This window comes from Portunus trituberculatus, chromosome 31, assembly GCF_017591435.1.
Source record: "Portunus trituberculatus isolate SZX2019 chromosome 31, ASM1759143v1, whole genome shotgun sequence".
Lineage (NCBI taxonomy): Eukaryota > Metazoa > Arthropoda > Malacostraca > Decapoda > Portunidae > Portunus > Portunus trituberculatus.
In genome coordinates, this window is record NC_059285.1 from 3,028,147 (window position 1) to 3,049,121 (window position 20,975).

General features: G+C 42.1%; 1 protein-coding gene across 1 annotated transcript in view; it reads right to left on the minus strand.

Annotated features, from left to right (window-relative positions):
* The window catches only part of LOC123511685 (ras-GEF domain-containing family member 1B-like), a 409,983-nt gene that overhangs the window by 31,856 nt on the left and 357,152 nt on the right, over positions 1 to 20,975 (minus strand). Inside the window, 2 exon segments of the mRNA XM_045267742.1 lie at positions 1,856 to 2,017; positions 13,451 to 13,672. Coding sequence (XP_045123677.1) covers positions 1,856 to 2,017; positions 13,451 to 13,672 — 384 coding nt within the window.

Here is a 20,975-nt window from a genome sequence, read left to right on the forward strand (position 1 = left end):
CAAACCATCACACATCACCACAAGGCTCCGCACACTACCACACACCACCAGAACCTACTCAAAACCACGAAACCTTACCACAAGCCACCACATTCTGCCATATACCTCCATACACCACCATAAGCTACCACAAAGCATCAAAACTTTCCACCACACACCATCACTAACAACCACAAGCCTCCAAGCACTACCGCACACCACCAGAACCTACCGCAAACTACCATATTTTACCATAATTCTACGTAGTACAAGAGTTAAGCATTACTCTCAATCATTCATACCTTTCTCTGGTAAATTCTGGAACTGTCTGTCTACCTGCTTCTATATTCCCATCTCCCTACGACTTGACTTCTTTTAAGAGGGAGGTTTCAAGACATTTGTCCCTCTTTTTCGGCTGACCCTTTGACCTGCAAGGGGACTGGCAACTAAGTGGACATTTTTTTATAATTTTTGTTGCCCTTGGCCAGTTTTTCCTCTTACATGAAAAAAAATATATACCACAACACGCCCCCACAAAGTACCACAACCCACTATCCACTAACTAAACCTACCACACAACACCACACACCACCACGACAAGACAGCCACACAAACCACGCACATATTGAGTGACAGCCAACCAGCAGGGCCAAGCGGTATACCTCCAGCCAAGACTACTCCGACCACTCAAGTCTGTCCAGCTCAGAGCCACTCAACATGATTACGTGTCCAGATGGTTCCTCGTACAGATAATACCGTTTTCTGGGTAATGGATGTCCAGGATTCGAAATGGATTACCTGTATATGCTCTTCTGAACTATGAGTGATGAGGACAGGCGGTCAGGAAGATCTGGCTACGAGAACAATGAGTAAGGAGATTCTACATTACATTCCAAGTCCCTCGAAGTGTAAAGTGACAAGATAATACGAGATAAGATGAAGTGTAGCGATAGATAGACAAGATGAGCCGTCCCTTGTCTCCTGGGCTGGTTATAGAAAGTGTGTGGTGTCAGGTGGTGTGGCTGACAGTATTATAGGAAGTGTGTGGTGTTAGGTGGTGTGGCTGACAGTGTTATAGGAAGTGTAAGGTGTTAGGTGGTGTGGCTGACAGTATTATAGGAAGTGTGTGGTGTTAGGTGGTGTGGCTGACAGTATTATAGGAAGTGTGTGGTGTTAGGTGGTGTGGCTGACAATATTTGAATAATGTGGTGAGTACTTGTATATATAGTGTGAAAAAGAAGTGGTGAGTGAGTGTCTGTCTTATAAACATTAAATTACTGTTGGGATTAACAAGGAATTAGGTTAGGTTAGGTTAGTTGATATTCTTAGTAGTGCTGGTATTGTTTTTTTTTTCTTTTTAGCTTCTGTGTTTTTATTGATTGGCATAGTTCTATTTTGTTTGAATTGTTTTAGTGTTTGAGTCTTATATTTAGTTAGTTCCCATGTTTATATTACTTGACTTACTTTTTTTTCATATATATTCTGTCTTGTTTTTATTTGGTTTGTGCTTTTCATCTTCATTTTGCCTTGTTTGTATGTCGTTAGGTTTGTGTTTAGATTTAGTTACCTAGGCTTCACGTTCCCAGGAGTGGCAGCGAGAGGAGAGTCACGCACACTCACGAACAGTCACGTACAGCCAGCCACACACACTCATGCACGGCCACACACAGCCACGCACACTCACACACAGTCACACCTAGTCACGCACACTCACGCACGGCCACGCATACTCACGCACGGTCACACCCAGTCACGCAAATTCACGCAAATTCACACACACTCATGCACAGTCACACCCACTCACGCCAATTCACGCAGTCACGCAAATTCACACACACTCATGCACAGTCACATCCAGTCACGCACAATCACGCACCTGAGTCACGTCGCGGCGCAATGCAGGCTGAAGGGCGATGCAGCGGTGGGTCATAGTGCGCACGCTGCCCATCATGCGCTCGTCCCGGAAGTCATATGGGAAGGTTTCGCTCCACTCCCCGAGCAGCTGCACCATGTGGGCCACGAAACGACCCAGCTTGTCCTGCGGGAGAAGCGAGACAGGTAAAGGTGAGTATGAAGGGGGTACAATGGTGGAATAGACAAAAATATAGAAGGAAGTGAAGGGAAGATAGAAGTGTGGAAGGAAGTGGAGGGAAGATAGGTAAGGAGGGAAAGTGTGAGAGGAGATGCATAGTGGTGGAAAAGACCAAAGGTGTAGAGGGAAGTGAAGGGAAGATAGGGAAAAAAAAGGATTGTGGAGGGGAAAAGGAGGGAAGATAGGTAAGGGAAAGTATAAAAAGGAGATACACAGTGGTGGAATAGACAAAAGGTGTAGAGAGAATTGAAAAGAATGATAGACAAAAAAAAAAAAAGATGGAAAGAGCAGAAGAGGGAAAAAAGATGAGTATGAAAGGAGATAAATAAAAGTGGAATAGACAAAAAGGCAGAGAGAATTGGAGGGAAGGATAGTAAAGGAAAGAAGTGTGGAGGGAAAGATAGAAAGATAAGGAAAGAAAAGGAACTGAAGGAAAGATAGAGAAAGGAAAGCAGTGTGCAGGAACCAGAGGGAAGAAAGATAAAGGAAAGGAGTGTGAAAGGAACTAGAAGAAATCATGGAAAGGAAGGAAGAGAGGAGGGAATGTTAGGGAAGATAGAGAAAGAAAAGAAGACTCGAAGGAACTAAAAGCAAAATATGGAAAAGAAAAGTACAGTGGAAGGAAATGAAGTGAACAGAGAGAAAGTGAGATAAGAAAGGAGACGTACTGTAAAAAAAAAAAAAAGAAAAAAAAAAAGAAACGAGAACATGGCAACCTAAGAACACAAGGGACGCTACACAGAATCCCTGAGACCCACACGTGGAGAGAGAGAGAGAGAGAGAGAGAGAGAGAGAGAGAGAGAGAGAGAGAGAGAGAGAGAGAGAGAGAGAGAGAGAGAGAGAGAGAGAGAGAGAGAGAGAGAGAGAGAAACATTTGAAACATTTTATTATACCTTATTAATTAATTACATTATTACATGACATAATATTTTATAGTATGATATAATAAGGCAGCCCATAGAAAGAATATTGTTTTCGGGCAGTAATTCGGTGATAAGTTGTAATTCCCTCCCCATCCCCTTATCTAAATCTGTTAATTCCAATTCATTATAAACTGCAAGCTGTGCCATAGCTTTCCTTTCCTTGTAGGAGAGAGAGAGAGAGAGAGAGAGAGAGAGAGAGAGAGAGAGAGAGAGAGAGAGAGAGAGAGAGAGAGAGAGAGAGAGAGAGAGAGAGAGAGAGAGAGAGAGAGAGAGAGAGAGAGAGAGAGAGAGAGAGAGAGAGAGAGAGAGAGAGAGAGAGAGAGAGAGAGAGACGTACACACTTACACAGCCGGACTTAAAATGTGTTGTCACGCTATCTAACTTCCAGCGGCGGCATCGGGGCACGAAATGGAGTTTTTTTTTTCTTTTTCTGAATTACAAAGCGAATCCAACACAACACTCGCCTTCTGACACTACCGAGAAACTCACTTCCCGCCTCTCTTATTCCCTTGGTGGCGGCCTCAGGACACTTGCGGCGCCCCTGTCTCCCGCCCCGGCAGGTAAAGAAGATAGGAAAGGTGTATAGGCCCTCACATGTCACTTGCCTCACACTCCACACTCAAAGAAGCCAAGATAGAGGTCACCACATATCACAAAACAGGTGGAATTATGAAGGAAGGAGGAAGGAAGGAAGAATGGAAGGAAGGAATGAAGGAAGACCAAGATAGCAGAAAGATTGTGACACCACGCTAAAATTAGAGACACCATGAAAACACACACACACACACACACACACACACACACACACAAGAACACATGCCTTTTCCCACCTCCACACACACACACACACACACACACACACACACACACACACACACACACACACACACACACACACACACACACACACTCACTCTCACACACCCAGACACACGCACACATACACAGGCACGCAAGCTCCCCCACACTCATAACTTGGACAACACACCACCAGAACAAAAACATTTTTATGGCATTTAATATTTTGGAAACATTTTCGTGGGAGAGAAAAGTAAAAGTAATTCACGAGTTTGCTTGTTTTGTTTTTGTTTTGCTTCTGTGTCGTTGTATTTATTGGTCATGTACTTGTAATTGTTTATTTTGATCAGTATTGTGGCCACCTTTGTAGCACCTTTATAAATAACCTAACCTAATCTAACTTTTTTTTAACACGGTCTTTTTCCTAACGTAACCTAACCTTTATAGTCTTTTCCTAACCTAACCTAATCTTTGTAGCACACTTATAGGCTTTTAAATAACCTAATCTAACCTAACCTAACCTAACATTCTTTATACATTTACAGCCTTTTCTTAACCTAACCTAACCTAACCTTCAAACACACAGCCTTTTCATAACCTAACCTAACCTAACATCATTTCACACACCAAAACCCTCACAACCTCAAAACCTCTTAGTCACACTATACACCACCACCACTATCACCACCACCACCACCAGCAACAACAACAACAACACCATTTTTCTATACTTATTTATTTATCGCACACACATCCTTTATTTCCTTCCCATTTTTAATTACAAACTTTTTCACACTTCCTGGCAAAGCGGTGTTGCACAGGAGTATGAGCGTGAGGCGGCACCTGGCGGACCTTCCTATGAGCACCCACCACCACCACCACCACCAGGGACGCCACTCGAGGGGAATTTAGCTCTTCACGCCCTTCAGTTCTGAGCTACTTTTCCTCTCCCCGCCTCGTGCTGTTTTCCGCGTCCATTGTTTGTTCGTCTCTCTTGGCAATCACTGCTAGTCAAACTTTTCACCAGCTGCGCGGCTCAAGCGTCTTACCCACAATGCCCCAGGACTCTTCTCTTCTCCTCTCTCTCTCTCTCTCCTCTCTCCTCTCGTCTCATGTCCGAAGCACCGACTCTTTCTCTTTCTCTCTGACTGTTTCTGTGTCTTCGTTCGTTCGTCGTCTCCCTCGCTCACACTCACACTCACACTCACTCAAGTCTCCTTCCTATTAATTCTCGATAAAACAGTAATGAAAGCAAGGCGTCTCATTCACAAAGCAAGGAGCGGGGTATAAAACAGCGTCTTTCTCTCTCTCTCTCTCTCTCTCTCTCTCTCTCTCTCTCAATATCATAACACTTTATTTTCGTCTTTTCTTTTCTTTTTTGTAGCTTTTTCCTCTCATTAACAAAACAAGGAGGGTATAAAATAGCGTCTCTCTCTCTCTAAAACACGGACATTTACACCAGGATATGAGAAAAACCAGCAAAAATCCACAAAAGCTTACAGAGATTTATACACACACAATATTTTTCTCATATATTTTTTTTGGGGGTGTAAACTCTGCCTTAATAAAATGGACACACACACACACACACACACACACACACACACACACACACACACACACACACACACACATACGCACCTCTCACAATCTGACGGCTTTAAATACTTCACCCGCGTCTGTTTGTTCCTTGTGTAGCGAGCCCCGCGTTATGCTGAGGCTAATATTGTGTGTCATGTTATTGTGCAGCCTGTCTTGTTGTCTCTGCGCCCCGAGGTGGAGGTGGCCAGGTTAATTATAATAATTTCCACCTGCCTACATATTGGTGACCTCGCTGACCTGCCGCCCCCCTTTGCTGTCTCACCCCCTGTTACCCCTCTGCCGCTCACCCGCTGTTGTCTTCTATTAGCGAGGCACTGCAATTGATGGCACTAAGAACAACATGCAGTGCCTCTCCCCGTGTCCCTGTCTGAGTGCTCACAGTTTCCGTCACTGCGGTCATCAAACGCACACACACACACACACACACACGCACACGCACACAGACACACACACACACACACACACACACACACACACACACACACACACACACACACACACACACACGTCAACTTTAACATTTCTTAGATGGTTTTTTGACTCGTTTCCACGCCTCAATCACGTCTGCCTCTCAACATGAACAAGGACAAGAACTCTCAGCTAAGTCACACACACACACACACACACACACACACACGGGAATTCGATTCAGTCCCACGATACAAAGACTGTTTTATTTTCTGTTTCACCGGCACGAACATTGAAAACCAAGTACATCTCTCTCTCTCTCTCTCTCGTCCTTTCATCCTCTCATTACTCTTCCTCGCTTCCTTCTTTTCCTCTTCCTCATTCTGTCCCACTTCCTTCCTTCCATTCGTTCTCATTCCTGAAACTCCTCAATCATCTTTTTCCTCCTCCCACTTCTCTTCCTCTCTTCCCGTTCCTATCACCTGAGTCACGGGTTTTCCTTCACTCTGCACCCGATCACCTGTATCTTCCTCCTCCTCCTCCTCCTCCTCCTAGTCCTCGCTCTCGTCCTCTTGGTGGTAACAATGCTCTATTCATGCAGTCTCCATTCAGTGCGTGTCCAAAGTAATGTCTCCCTCGTATCGGCATCTCTGGGGCTCCTTCTTCAGGTCCACAAAGGGCGCTCTCATTTAGTCTCCCATTTTGTCGACGCATACTCAAGAATCTCATTACCAAAGGAGTTCTTGTGCCTTGTGTCCTCATGCATGGCACTCATTTAAACCCTTTTACCGAGACGACGATGACTTGTACGTGTGTGTGTGTGTGTGTGTGTGTGTGTGTGTGTGTGTGTTTCTTATTTTAGCGTGTAGAGTTAGTGTGGTGTCATAATCTTTCTGCTATCTTTGTCTTCCTTCTTTTCTTTCCTTCTTCCTTCACGCTACTTCATAATTCTATCTGTTTTGTGTTATGTGGTGAACTTTTTCTTGGCCTCTTTCAGCGTGGAGTGTGTTAGCGTGGTGTCATTATCTTTCGCTAAGTTCTTCACGCTAGTCTTGCTGTCCAACTCTAGTGTCTGTGTTGAAACCATTACCTTCTCTAAGTGTGCAGTGTTAGTGTTGGATCATGTTAGTATCATTATCTTTGGTTGTCGTGTCATTTCCTTCCTTCCTTCCTTCCTCATATCCTTCCATCCATCTTTGTATCATTATGTTCGTGTTTCCTTCCATTCTTCTTCATCACAATCCTTCCATCCACCTCGTGTCATCATCTTCGTATCATTATCTTTCTTTTCTCGTGTCCTTTCTTCCTTCCTCACTCCAATACTGCCATCCACTTTACTTCCTCCTTCCCTTCCACGACATTGCAGATGGACACTTCCACAAACCAATTTATATTCATTAGCTGTGGGGTTCTGAACTGTCTCTCTCTCATCCTCACTACTTTTCTACTTCATTCTTTGGTGGAGCAGTACTTGAGACTCGTAGTGCTAATTCTTTCCTTTCTTTTCCACCGTCATCATCACCACCATTTCCCTCTACAATGATTTCACCGCAAGATGAACGTTTTTTTTCTTCTTAATCTCTCACTTTTATCTCTCCCAGCTCATCCCAGATACATACATTTTGTTCTCTGCCATCCCTTCCATAACCACACTCCAGCACAACATACGCGCAACACCACCAACACTACAGACTCCACACTCAACACCACAACGGAACGACAAATTGGTGAGACAAATTCTAAATTATGCAAATTCGGGGCGGGACTGGGAGGTGGAGCTGTTTTGTGGCCCCGCACCAGCTGCAGCCCTCCCTCTGACTTGGCTCCACCACCAACACCACCACCACCAACAACAACAACAACACCAACACCACCTCTTTCCTCCCCCACCCCGAACAGACATGACTCCGGGTAACGTTGTCTCCGAATCTTCGAGACACACACACACACACTTTCTGATGTGGGCTACAAAGAATCTTAACCTTAATATGGAAACGCGTAATGGTACTGAAAGGATTAAGTAAAGACCTCTCAATCGACTTAACCAGTTTCGTGCAGGTGTGTTGGGAACATTAATGAGCTGAAATGCAGCGTTACTTAAGCGATTCCCTTCAAAGACACAGCAAAAGAAGCTTCCTCTGTGTGTGTGTGTGTGTGAGTGTGTGTCTTCCCTTGCACAAAGTTACTGTTTTAAGAAACCTTCCTGCTCTTTAGTCCCTCCCATTGCCCGCTACTCGACCTCCTCACTTCATAATGGGCCACCTCTCGTACACACTCCTGCCTGCTCTGTGCTGGCTGAAGATGAGATAAATGAGAGGAAAGGTGGGGCGGAATCTCAGGTTGAAAGAGTACTGTAGCATTGTACACTGTCAGGGTTCCCACTCCCCGGAATGTGTACCCTTTCAAGGAGACGTGCGGCTGAAAGGCTAAAGGATACACCGCCCTTGTCACTTTCCCTTCCACCTTTTCACAGTGATTGCTCTCCGTTTTCTTCGTCCTCGCGCGGCTAGTAGTGGTGCTGGAAAGTTCGGTGAATTTCGTGCCTATAAATGGAACAGAGTCAGGCTCGCTAAACTACTGAAGGTGACGAGAGAGAGAGAGAGAGAGAGAGAGAGAGAGAGAGAGAGAGAGAGAGAGAGAGAGAGAGAGAGAGAGAGAGAGAGAGAGAGAGAGAGAGAGAGAGAGAGAGAGAGAGAGAGAGAGAGAGAGAGGGGTCTGCATGGTTATCTGCGTCTTCATGGGCACGGGGTCATGTTGAATGAGTGAAATGGAGTAGAAATTAAAGAGAAAAATAACGAACTGATAATACTAACCCCTTCAATACTAAGATTCATTTTCACCTTGAGATTTGTGTACGATTAGACCATTTTATTGACATTAGAAAAAGGTCTATGGAGGTCAGAAGATTAATGGCCACAGTTTTCACTATTCTCATCACCTACATAAGTTTCTCAAGCTTTTTAAAATCATCCACTAGTAAGCAGAAGGAATATGGAAATACCTCATGGTACTCAAGGGGTTAAAAATCTCCATAAATATCAAAACTTGAATGTGATAGGAGGAGGAAGTTAGAAGGATATGAGGAGAAAGGTAAGGATGTTTTCTTTCTTTTTGTGTGTGTACTCATGAATATTGTGTTGCGAGGAAACAGGATAAAGGAAACTGCAAGACGCCACCATCAGCTCTACACGAGGCAGTCACTGAATAAAACATGCATTTCTTCCTGTCTGCAACATTTTTGTAGTCTAACAACACTACTCTAGCCAACAGTACATCCTCTTTACACAGACAGACAGACAGACAGACACACAGACAGACAGATAGATTCCCTTGCACTGTTCCTTCACCTAAATACACCCGCAGTCGATCCTTCAGTCCTTAGTTGCAAAGAACATAACATCTCTACTCTGGCCAACCGTATATCCTTTCCACACACACACACACACACACACACACACACACACACACACACACAGAGACAAACAGACAGACTCCCTCACACTATTCCTGCATCTGAACACACGCACACTCGCTCCCTCCCTAAGACACATCTTTCACAAAGCCGCCAACTCGTGTCAGCATTTCCCCACTTCACCACACTGCACACACACACACACACACACACACACACACACACACACACACACACACACACACATCTCTCTCTCTCTCTCTCTCTCTCTCTCCCCTTCCAGCTTCCTCAGTCCTCCTCCTCCTCTTCCCTGCTGTGATTCATTCCACGTCTATGTTTACGAGGCTCCCGTCAGGCGAAACGGTGTTCTACATTTCACACACACATACAGAGAGACACACACTCCCACTCACTCTTTCTTTCCCTGGTGGCGGCTAATGGTCCCTGCTCCCATAGTTCGGTTCCCCATGTCTGCTCTTCCCCTAATCTCGCCTTCTGTCATCTAGTATTTGGAGGGAAAGCCGCGTTTATTTTTTTTCTATACTTCTTAGCGTCTTTTGTCTTTCAGTCTTAATTGTCGTGTTGCTTAACCATTGTATGTCTATTTTGTACCGTGTTTTCTTTGGGGTTGGTTTCTTTTCCAGGTTTTAATGTGGAGCAGGTATGTGTGTGTGTGTGTGTGTGTGTCGAGAAGGAATGACTAGTTTAGCGTGTCAGATCAGGTTATAAGGCATAGTTGAAGTGTTTATATAGTGGTTTGTTTTTTTATCTACTGTCAGGAGGAAGTATACATGGAGAGTGACTAGTGAAGGAACCAAACTTGAATGTGTTAGTGTGAAGAGAAACGTAAGATGTGAACAAGAAGGAAAGGTGATAGTGACTTGAATACAATAACGAGAAACAAACATAAAAAAAAAAAAAAAAAAAAACTGTGAGAGAAAAAGTACTGCTGAGACAACCTTAGTTAATATATTTGTGAGGAAAGAAAGCAATACACACACACGAAAGAGATCAAGATAACAATAAACTTCAATACAGTAATGAGAAACAAACATATAGAAAAAAAAAAACTGAGAGAGAGGAAAGTAATGCTAAAACAACCTTACTATAATATATCAGAGAGAAGAAAAAAAAAATACAAACACGAAGATAGAAAGAAAATAATGAACCTAAAAGAAAAGATACGTGAAATATAAACAAGTAGAAGAGAAAGGAAAGAAAAAAAAAACTAAAATACGAAGATGAACGACGAGAGGAAGATAACAAAAGCACTAAGTGAAATATAAACAAGTAGAAGAGAAGAAGAGGAAGGAAAGAAAAAGAACTAAGAAAGATGAATGAAGAAAGGAAAATAACAAAGAACCTGAAGAAAAGACAAGTAAAGAAAAAAAATAAGATAAAGATGAAGAAGAGAGGAAGAAAAAAACCTGAAAAAAATGACACGTGGAATAGAAAGAAGAAAAAGAAAAAGAAGAAAAAAAAGAAAAGATGAAGAATAGAGGAAGATAACGAAAGTAAGGAAACACACGAAATATAACGAGTAAAGAGGAAGGTAAGAAAAAAAATGAAGATAAACATGAAGAAGAGAGGAAGATAAAACACAAACACACACACACACACACACACACACACACACACACACACACACACACACACACAAAATATAACAAGAAGCGGAAGGTCGTACAGAAACACCCACACTTCAATGTAATAGTGACAAGGTAAACTACATCACTGGTGGCGGCGGGAGGAGAGGCAGGTAATACTGAAACAAATGAGCAGCAATGCCTTGGCCTGCTCTACTAATGAGAAGGGTCGGATCGGGCAAGGCAATGCACCACTACGATCAACGATAATTGCTTCTATATTATATTTGCACAATGAACACTACTGGATACAATTCACTTATTTTTTCTTCATCTATATCATTAAGTGTTTCCTCTTTAACCCATTCAGTACTGGGACGCATTTTTACCTTGAGATTTGTGTACGATTAGATAGATCAGTTTATTGACATTAGGAAGGGTCTATGGAGGAGAGGATTAATGGCCAGTCTTCACCATTTTCATCTCTTCAATATTGGGACACACTTTTACCTTGAGATTTGTGTACGATTAGATCATTTTATTGACATTACGAAGGATCTATGGAGGTCAGTATTCACTATCTTAATCCCCCACATAAGTTTCTGAAGCTGTATAAAATCACCAAATAGTAATCACAATATGTATCGAAATGCGACATGGTAATGAAAGGGTTAATATTTATTCTTCTAAGATATCTTTCGGTTTTCTGTTTTTATTATTTATTTGTTTTCTTATTGTTATGCGTGTAGTGAAGTTTCAAATGATTGTTGTTGTTGTTTTTTTTCTCAATAATGTGTTGGTGATATTTTATTTTTTTTATTTTATGTAACGAACAAAGACAAATTTACAGTGAGTTCCTTCGTGTGCCATTTTTCACCAGAGCAATTTCATCAAACGTGTGACAGTTACGGTGAATTCACATGGTTTTGCTACAGACATACTATATACTCGTATCTATGGCGAGCGATAGTGAATCCTCATTTTCCTTAACTCTATGTAGGAGAGAAGCACCGGTTCAGGACAACAAAAACAATAATCTCATCCATACATTTTAAATAACAACAACAAAATATGTTTAATGAAAAAAAAAAAAATGTCAATGGACGGAATGTTTGAAAAAAATAAATCTCTCTCTCAAAAAAAATTCCCAACACTGTGTTCGTATCATTCGACTCCAATCAAGCTAAAAAAGACACGAAAAAGGAATAAAAAGCAGGAATCTCACGTTGTTTATATTTAACAAAGGTTGGAGTGTACCTGCAGGTCAATACCAATTAGTGGGAGCCTCGTGCCTTGTTAGTGAGGCAGGTGACCGGCTCTCTACCTGCGTATAGTTAATGAAGCAGGTGTCCTTTACCTGTATAGAGCGCCAGGTGGGCCGCGCTATACACAGTAATGCGGCGCGTCCACCTTAATTAGACCAGGAAAAATAGAGGAAAAGGTGCGCCACTCTCGCTCTGATGGATGTTTTTTCTGGTAAGTATGTTCTAGATATTCTTGTTACAAATGTCACCATTATCTTAAAGGAACCTAACCTAACTTAACCTAACTTAACCTAACAACTAGTCTTATACAGCCTTCTAACTCACTATTATCTTAAAGGAACCTAACCTAACCTAACCTAACAACCAGTCTTATACAGCCTTCTAACTTACTGCCTGAAACTACGAAACAACAAAACAATAACAAAAGACTAGTGTTACAAAAAATATATATTATTTTTGGTCAGTATATTTCAGATTTTCTTGTTCTAAATGTCAGTATTATCTTAAAGGGAGCTTAACTCAACCTAATCTCACCTAACAACTAGTTTAATGCAGCCTTCAGCTCACTGCCTGAAGCAACAAAATAACAACAAAACAACACTAACAAAAAGAACACAGTGTTACAAAGATATATAGTTATTTTTTTTACTGTACTGACGTTAAACATACACAGTCACTTGCCACAATATAAAGTTTCCCTTATCTCTAATCGAGAATACAAAGTTAATTACTGAAACGCACGGCTCATCCTACTAACAACACAGGCGTACTAACTCCACCAGCACACCAACACCAAACACACCTGGTCACACACAACCCATACAACTATCTCCAACACAAGAAGAAGAATTAAAAGGAGAATTAAAAGAAGAAAAATAAAAGAAGAAGAATTAAAAGAAGAAGAATCAAAAGAAGAAGAATCAAAAGAAGAAGAATCAAAAGAAGACTACACTTAAAGACGATGCTACATAACAAAACACATAGATTTCTGTACCAACTACCAAGTACACGAGACAACACAGGTATAATTATCACACACCTAAAGACTCAAAGCCACACAAGTGACTCCTAACACACACACACACACACACACACACACACACACACACACACACACAGAGACACACAATCATATTCCCCTTTATTTTATTCCTTCACATTTATTTACTCTCACATTCCTCTCATATACATAATTCCTTTCACCTTTATTCTCTCTCATATTCCTCTTCTGTATCACATCTCCTACCTTCATGCTGCCTTATTATCTTCCTTTGTTTTTTAGTATATCTCTCAGTCATTTCCTAACTCCCTGTCTCCCTTCATTCATGTCATCTATTCACAGTTCTGTACGGTATTAGATCGCTTTAACTCGTCCACGTGCCTACCTTGTTAATGGTGGAGAGATCATTGTCCTTGAGGCCTTGCTGCGTGAAGCCCACCTCGCACACCCGCTGCAGGAGCTCGTGGGGCTTGACAAACAGCCGCGAGGACAGCAGGAAGGCGAACAGGTAAGCGGTGTCTGGGTAGTACACGGCGGTGGGCACGGCATGTTGCACCAGCGCCTGCAGGGATCCCGACACCAGCACGCCGTCCTCGTACACCAAGGACTGCAGGGGGAGAGAACACAGGAACATAAGTACAGAAGTTGCAGGAAGCCACCAAGCCGCCATGATGTGTCTTGTTATATTCTACAGGGTGTCTTGGGTTCATGTGATATTTTTTTTAGTTTTTTATTTATACCATGCGGGCTTTTCACGGGAATTTATGGGGTACCTCCTATCTCAAAGCCTACCCGCTAGGAAACCGTTGCCCCGAGTGAGGAAGCCCTACCTACACTCGGACCGTGGACAGGATTCAAACCCGTGCACTTGGAGACCCCTCGGACCCCAAAACACGCATGGTTCCACAGTGCACGCTTCCTGCCACCTTTACACCAAGTTTTGTTCTTTCCTTTATTGTTAATGGGTTACAGATTACGTTTTTTTGCCCTTGATGTTGTTATGTATGTGCATTTTGTTAGTCTTGATCCTTTAATGCTGTATCATGATCAATAAAAGTACACAGTGGTCAATATGAAACTAACTTACCAACTTATCCTTTCTCTAACCTTCTTTTAACGCTTTCAATACAGGGACACATTTTCACCTTGAGATTTGTGCACGATTAGACCATTTTATTGACATCAGGAAGGATCTATGGAAGTCAGAAGATCAATGGCTACACTCTTCACTACTCTAATCACCCCACATGAGTTTCTGAAGCTGTATAAAACCACCAAATAGTCAGCAGAACGAATATGGAAACACGTCATGGTACTGGAGGGGTTAAAGCTCCATAATGACTCAACACCAAGAACCTGACCATCCACACTCCCTTCCATTCACCTACCACTCAATCTAAAAACCATTTCCTTATTAAAAATCTAACTTCCTAAACTACAACCCATTATTTCCTGCTCTAGTCTAAATTATTGATCCTGAAAATTTTGTTGAGATGTGATCAGTGTAGCGTGCAGAGAGAGAGAGAGAGAGAGAGAGAGAGAGAGAGAGAGAGAGAGAGAGAGAGAGAGAGAGAGAGAGAGAGAGAGAGAGAGAGAGAGAGAGAGAGAGAGAGAGAGAGAGAGAGACGAGGTTAAGTAGCATGAAATCAAGTCAGGGTTAGGATGTTAGCAGCGGTGTGTACTGGAAAGGAAGGGTAAAAAAGAGAGGGTCAGGAGTAGGTAAGGATAAGGGTAGGGAAGGAGGGGAGGGAGGGAGAGTTTGAGAGTAGGAGGGGCAGGGGTAAGAGGGGCCACGTGCAAGTGTAGGTGTGGAAGAACATGTTACAGAGGGGGAAAAATTCAGGAAAAATAGCGGAATGGAAAGTGAGAAAAAAACACAGAACAGCAGAAGGTTTAGAGAGAAAGCAGGAATTTGTGTGTTGAGAGAGAGAGAGAGAGAGATAGATAGATAGATAGAGAGAGAGAGAGAGAGAGAGAGAGAGAGAGAGAGAGAGAGAGAGAGAGAGAGAGAGAGAGAGAGAGAGAGAGAGAGAGAGAGAGAGAGAGAGAGAGTAGTTACATGGTGTCACTAGAATAGGTCGTTTTTTTTGTAATGCAGTCAAGTTCATTGCTTATTTTTTGTATGAAGTGTGTATAAAGATGATGATGATGATGATGATGATGATGGCGTCTCCTCTTGCGTGGGATTTTGTGGATAATGTGAAAGAAGTGCATTATTATCTCCCTCGAGGCATGTATTTGTTTCTCTCTCTCTCTCTCTCTCTCTCTCTCTCTCTCTGTCTCTGGAACTTTACATTATCATCTTTTCTTTTCCTTTCATTTCTTTAGTCTATCATTTCTTTTTTTCAATCTTTCCAGTGTTTTTGTTTGTTCTTTTACTTTGCTTTAGTCGTGGTTACATTATGATCACCTTTTTATTAAGTTCGTCTTCTTTACTTCTCGTTTTTTTTCCTGCTTCCTGTTTCTTTTCCTTCTTTTCACTTTTTTTTTCTCTTTAGGTAAAACTAGATCAATTTTCTCATTTATAATTGGTAATTTCTGTTTTTGACGTCACTAACACCACACAAGTCAATAAATGATGTTTGTGTTGACTTTACCCTTTTCGTTTCTGAGATTTTACTCCCCCTTTTTTTTCTGAGTGGAAGAAGAAGAGACACACAGTTATTCTATCCTTCATCTTCCCCTCCTCTCTCTCTCTCTCTCTCTCTCTCTCTCTCTCTCTCCCAACCACATGAAAGCCATCCATTTTGCGAAGCTTTGCAAATTCTAACCACTTATTTTTCTTTCATCATTTTTCTCCTTCATTTCTTTTCACAATAAATTTCTTGTTGGAGACGAAGGAGAAATTCATGAAAAAAAATACTAGTTCCGCTATTTATTCTCTTATTTTCTATCAATGCTGCAGGAGGAGGAGGAGGAGGAGGAGGAGAGGAGGAGGAGGAGGAGGAGGAGGAGGAGGAGGAGGAGGAGGAGGAGGAGGAGGAGGAGGAGGAGGAGGAAGAGGTGATTAGGTAGGATATTCAGAGAGGGGAATTTCTCATATTTCAATTTTTATAATCTTTCTTCAATTTATTGCTTATTTACAGTGTGTGTGTGTGTGTGTGTGTGTGTGTGTGTGTGTGTGTGTGTGTGTGTGTGTGTGTGTGTGTGTGTGTGTGTGTGTGTGCGTACGAGTTCTCTGGTTCCACCTCACTGACACATTAAAAAGAAAAAAAGAAAGAAAAAAGAAAATAAAAACTACAAGGAGCTTCAATTTGTTCCTTTTATACCTTTCACTAAAATTCCCATTGAGAGAGAGAGAGAGAGAGAGAGAGAGAGAGAGAGAGAGAGAGAGAGAGAGAGAGTGTCGGATATCAACGCTATTAAACTTCAACGGAGGCAGTCCAAGCTGATGGCCGTCTGGCGCTCAATGATGGGACGAAAAAGCAAGTTAAGTGAACACAGATGAGAGAGAGAGAGAGAGAGAGAGAGAGAGAGAGAGAGAGAGAGAGAGAGAGAGAGAGAGAGAGAGAGAGAGAGAGAGAGAGAGAGAGAGAGAGAGAGAGAGAGAGAGAGAGAGAGAGAGAGAGAGAGAGAGAGAGAGAGAGAGAGAGAGAGACTACCGTTGCTATAACTTTTTGTTCTCCTATTACCATCAATACAACAACAATAACAATAACAAGTACAGCAAAGACAACAAGAATAAGTACTACTACTACTATTACTACTACTACTACTACTACTACTACTTTCACTACTACTACTGCTACTATGACTACTACTACTACTACTACTACTACTACTACTACTACTACTACTACTGTCACCACTACTACTGCTACTATGACTACTACTATTACTACTACTACTACTACTACTACTACTATTCCCACTACCACTCCCACTTGCACTACAAATGAGAGAGAAGAGAAAGACACACAAAAAGAAATGAATAGGGTGAAAAAAAAAAAAGACAGACAGACGGACAGACAGACGGACGGACGGCCAGAGAAGGAAACACCTTTGAGAGAGAGGGGAGATGAAGGACGCAGGATAATAAGGGCAGGTAGAGGAGGTAATGTAATGTCTCGCTTCCTTAATATGACACGGCAGATCAAAGCCAAGGTGAGGACGAACACCTGACTGGCTTGCTCTGATGGCTTGGCAGAGGAAGGAGGAGGCGTCTATGCTCGGCCAATAGACGCTAATGCTAGGGAAGGGAGTGGGGAGTGAATGAGAGCGGGGAGGGATGAGGGGAGGAGCAGATGTGATGGGTGTTTTCTTGAGTGTGTGAAGATAGGAGGGAAGGAAAGATGGGAGGGAAGGAAGAAGGGAGAGAAGGAAGAATAAGTGAGGAATGAAGGAAGTGAGGAGGGATAGTTATAAACAAAGAAATGCAAGCAAACAGAGAGAGAGAGAGAGAGAGAGAGAGAGAGAGAGAGAGAGAGAGAGAGAGAGAGAGAGAGAGAGAGAGAGAGAGAGAGACAAAAACTAACCTTCAGAATTTTCACTTACATCAACGAATTACATCTCTGAACTACACACTCCTCCACTTCTTCCCAAACCTAATTACTGCATGACTAATGACTTCACACCTGCCTGCACCCCACACCTGCACTACACACACACACACACACACACACACACACACGAACAGTCACGCTGCATTAAGGTCCACACGCTTATCTTAATTACCTACACTTCAGCTGGCACCATCTTGTCCCACTCTCGCTAAAATATTTTTCTCTCACAACAAAAAAAAAAAAAAGAAGAAATAATTAGAATCTGGGGGAAGCAGCCGAACATGTCCTTTTGTCTTGCTCGAAATTAAAGTTATCGCGCGAACCAATAGAGAGCGAGAGAGGGAAGGAAAGAAGAACACAGCGCTATATGTGCCACGGAGAGTGTCTAATCAAAGCCCTTCATAACTCCAACCGCTCAGTAAGTTTTCCCCCTCGCCCCGGTGGACTCTGCCTTGAATAATATGAAATCCACAAGTTTAGCACAGTTCCCACCCTTCCTCCATCCCTAGTCCTTTTATTCATAGCTACCTACCCTCCACCCTCACTCTCTGCATTCCTTTCTCTCAGTGACTATTTCTAAGGTATATATAACAGAATACATTAACTTTATCTTCCTCCTCGTGCCTTGATCTGCTCCTCCCGCCTCGGTATCTTTAATGGAACAGCGAAAAGCGGCGCCTAAAGTTGTGATACGTATTCTAAATGTGATCTGAATGCTGTTTGGCGCCAAGTTATTGCAGCATCTTTGTTCCTGCGACGGAGGGGAAGTTTGGCAAGGCGGGAAGGAAGGAAGAAAGGAAGGATGGAAGGAAGGATGGAAGGATGAAAGGATGGAGGCTAAGGAGAATGAGATGAAGCCACCTCCCGTAATGGTTCACCGGTTCACAAGTCACCGCGCTGCGCATTTTGAAGGGATGATGTTTATTGTGTGTGTGTGTGTGTGTGTGTGTGTGTGTGAGGGTAAGGAAGTTAAAGTAAAAGGCACACACACACACACACACACACACACACACACACACACACACACACACACACACACACACACACACATGCACACACACGAGGAGCGTAAAAAATAATACCGTAAAAGGATGGAATTGAATTAAGAAAAAAGAAAAAGAAAAAAAGTAAGTGCAAACATTGACACCCAAACCGGAGGTGGAAGGAAAACACTGAAAAAAGGGGAAAAAAGGCGAAAAGTCAAAAGTGAATAGCTTCAGTCAGAACACTCCGACAGGAAAAAAAATAATAAAAGGCTTTCACACCTTCCCCCGAGAGAGAGAGAGAGAGAGAGAGAGAGAGAGAGAGAGAGAGAGAGAGAGAGAGAGAGAGAGAGAGAGAGAGAGAGAGAGAGAGAGAGAGAGAAAGGGTTATCATTACATTCGGTTCTCGACATAACAGAGGAACTTAATAAAAAAAAAAAGAGACAATGAAAAAAAAAAACAGCAAGGCAAATTACTACATTGTATTTACTGAAGAAGATTAGACGTCTAGCTCACCACACACACACACACACACACACACACACACACACACACACACACACACACACACACACACACACATACACATATAAGTCCCGCAATAAGTGCTCATTGTAATCTCAACTAATCTCTACACACTACACCACTCCCATACCAATCCATAACACTCCATAATACTCCAATAACACTCTATAAGACTCCAATAAAACTCCATAACACTCCATAACACTCTATACGACTCCAATAACACTCCATAACCCTCCCATACCACTCCATAACACTCCCATAACACAATCCTGATACGACAAATGGAAGTCAAATGTTTGTTTCGGAGCCTTGAGACTCAATACCTCCCGCCAAATCGCCAAATCTGAGTCTCAATATTGAAGGGGTTATTATTCATACACTAATTCTGTTTCTGCTCCAAATGGTCTAATTTTCATCCTCTATTTCTTTATCATAACTCTGAAATCTCTCTCAATCTGTATATGTAATCTGAATCCTTTTAATGAGCATCTCTGTCCCATTCTCTCTCATTCTGTTCCCGATATCTATTCTATCTCTCCTATAACTCCGTATCTTTGCTCTTAAAACTCTAATTCTTGATCCTAAAATCACTATCTTCTAACTCTATATCGGTTCTGAATCCTTTAACCCTTTCAGTCCCATGACGGGGTTTCATATTCATTCTGCTTTCAATTTAGAGATTTTATACAGCTTCAGAAATCTATGTAGGGATTAAAATAGTGAAGAATCTGTTTATTAATCTTCTGACCTCCAATGTCAATAAAATCAAACCCAAACTCATGGTTAAAAATGCGTCCCGGTAGTGAAGGGGTTAATACCATCTTTATATCTATGCTGTAACTTTGTATCTCTGCTCTGAAACCTATAATTTTTTTTTCTCTGCCTCAAACTTCTACTTCCTAACTTTGCTCTTAAAACTCCAAATATTGAACTCAAATGACCATCTTTAAACACTCTACATCCGTTCTGATTCCTCTAACACCATCTCTTTATCATCAACTCTCTAAACATGTATCTCTGCCCTGAAACCTTTAATTTTTCTCTCTGCTTCAAATCCTCTCATTAATCCACAGTCGAGCACCACTTTTATGAATCACGAAGCTGGTGAATCTGGTGGGAAGTTGATTTTTTCTTTCCTTTCCTTTTTTTTCTCTCTTATTTTCTTCCAGGTTCTTTTCGTGTTGGTGTCGAGGCGGGAGTGAAGGTCATCAGGAGGCAGGTTGTGCAGGTTGTCTAGGTCACTGAGCCTTCCCGAGACGCGCCCTGCATTACATTACTCCTCCTCTTCTTCCTCCTCCTCCTCCTCCTGGTGCTGCTGCTGACTGTCTGCTTACCTGCCTCCTTGCCTTCCTTCTTTCTCTACCTCTTACCTTTTTTTTCTTATCCTGTCTTCTTTTCTTCTATTTTTCTTATCCTCCCTTCATCATTCTACTTTTTTTCTTTCTCTTCTTTCTCTTCCTATCCTGCATTTATCTATTTCTTCCTCCTTCTTCCCTTCCTTCATCGTCCTTCCTTCTCTTCCTTTCCCTCTTTCTTTCTCCTCTTTCCTCCTGCCTTCACTAGACTCGATTAGGCGTGTGTGTGTGTGTGTGTGTGTGTGTGTGTGTGTGTGTGTGTGTGTGTGTGTGTGTGTGTGTGTGTGTGTGTGTGTGTGTGTGTGTGTGTGTGTGTGTGTGTGTGCTTAGTGGTTCAGCGTTCAAGAAATGATGTTTTCCTTTTTTATTATAACTTTTTTTGTTCTCGTTTTTCTTTTTTCTTTTTTTCTTGTTTATTCTTATTTAATTTGCAGGTAAAGTTTGTTATTCCCATCGCAAATAGAAAGATACATTAATAACATGCAAAACCAGTCTTTATTTACTGAGAGAGAGAGAGAGAGAGAGAGAGAGAGAGAGAGAGA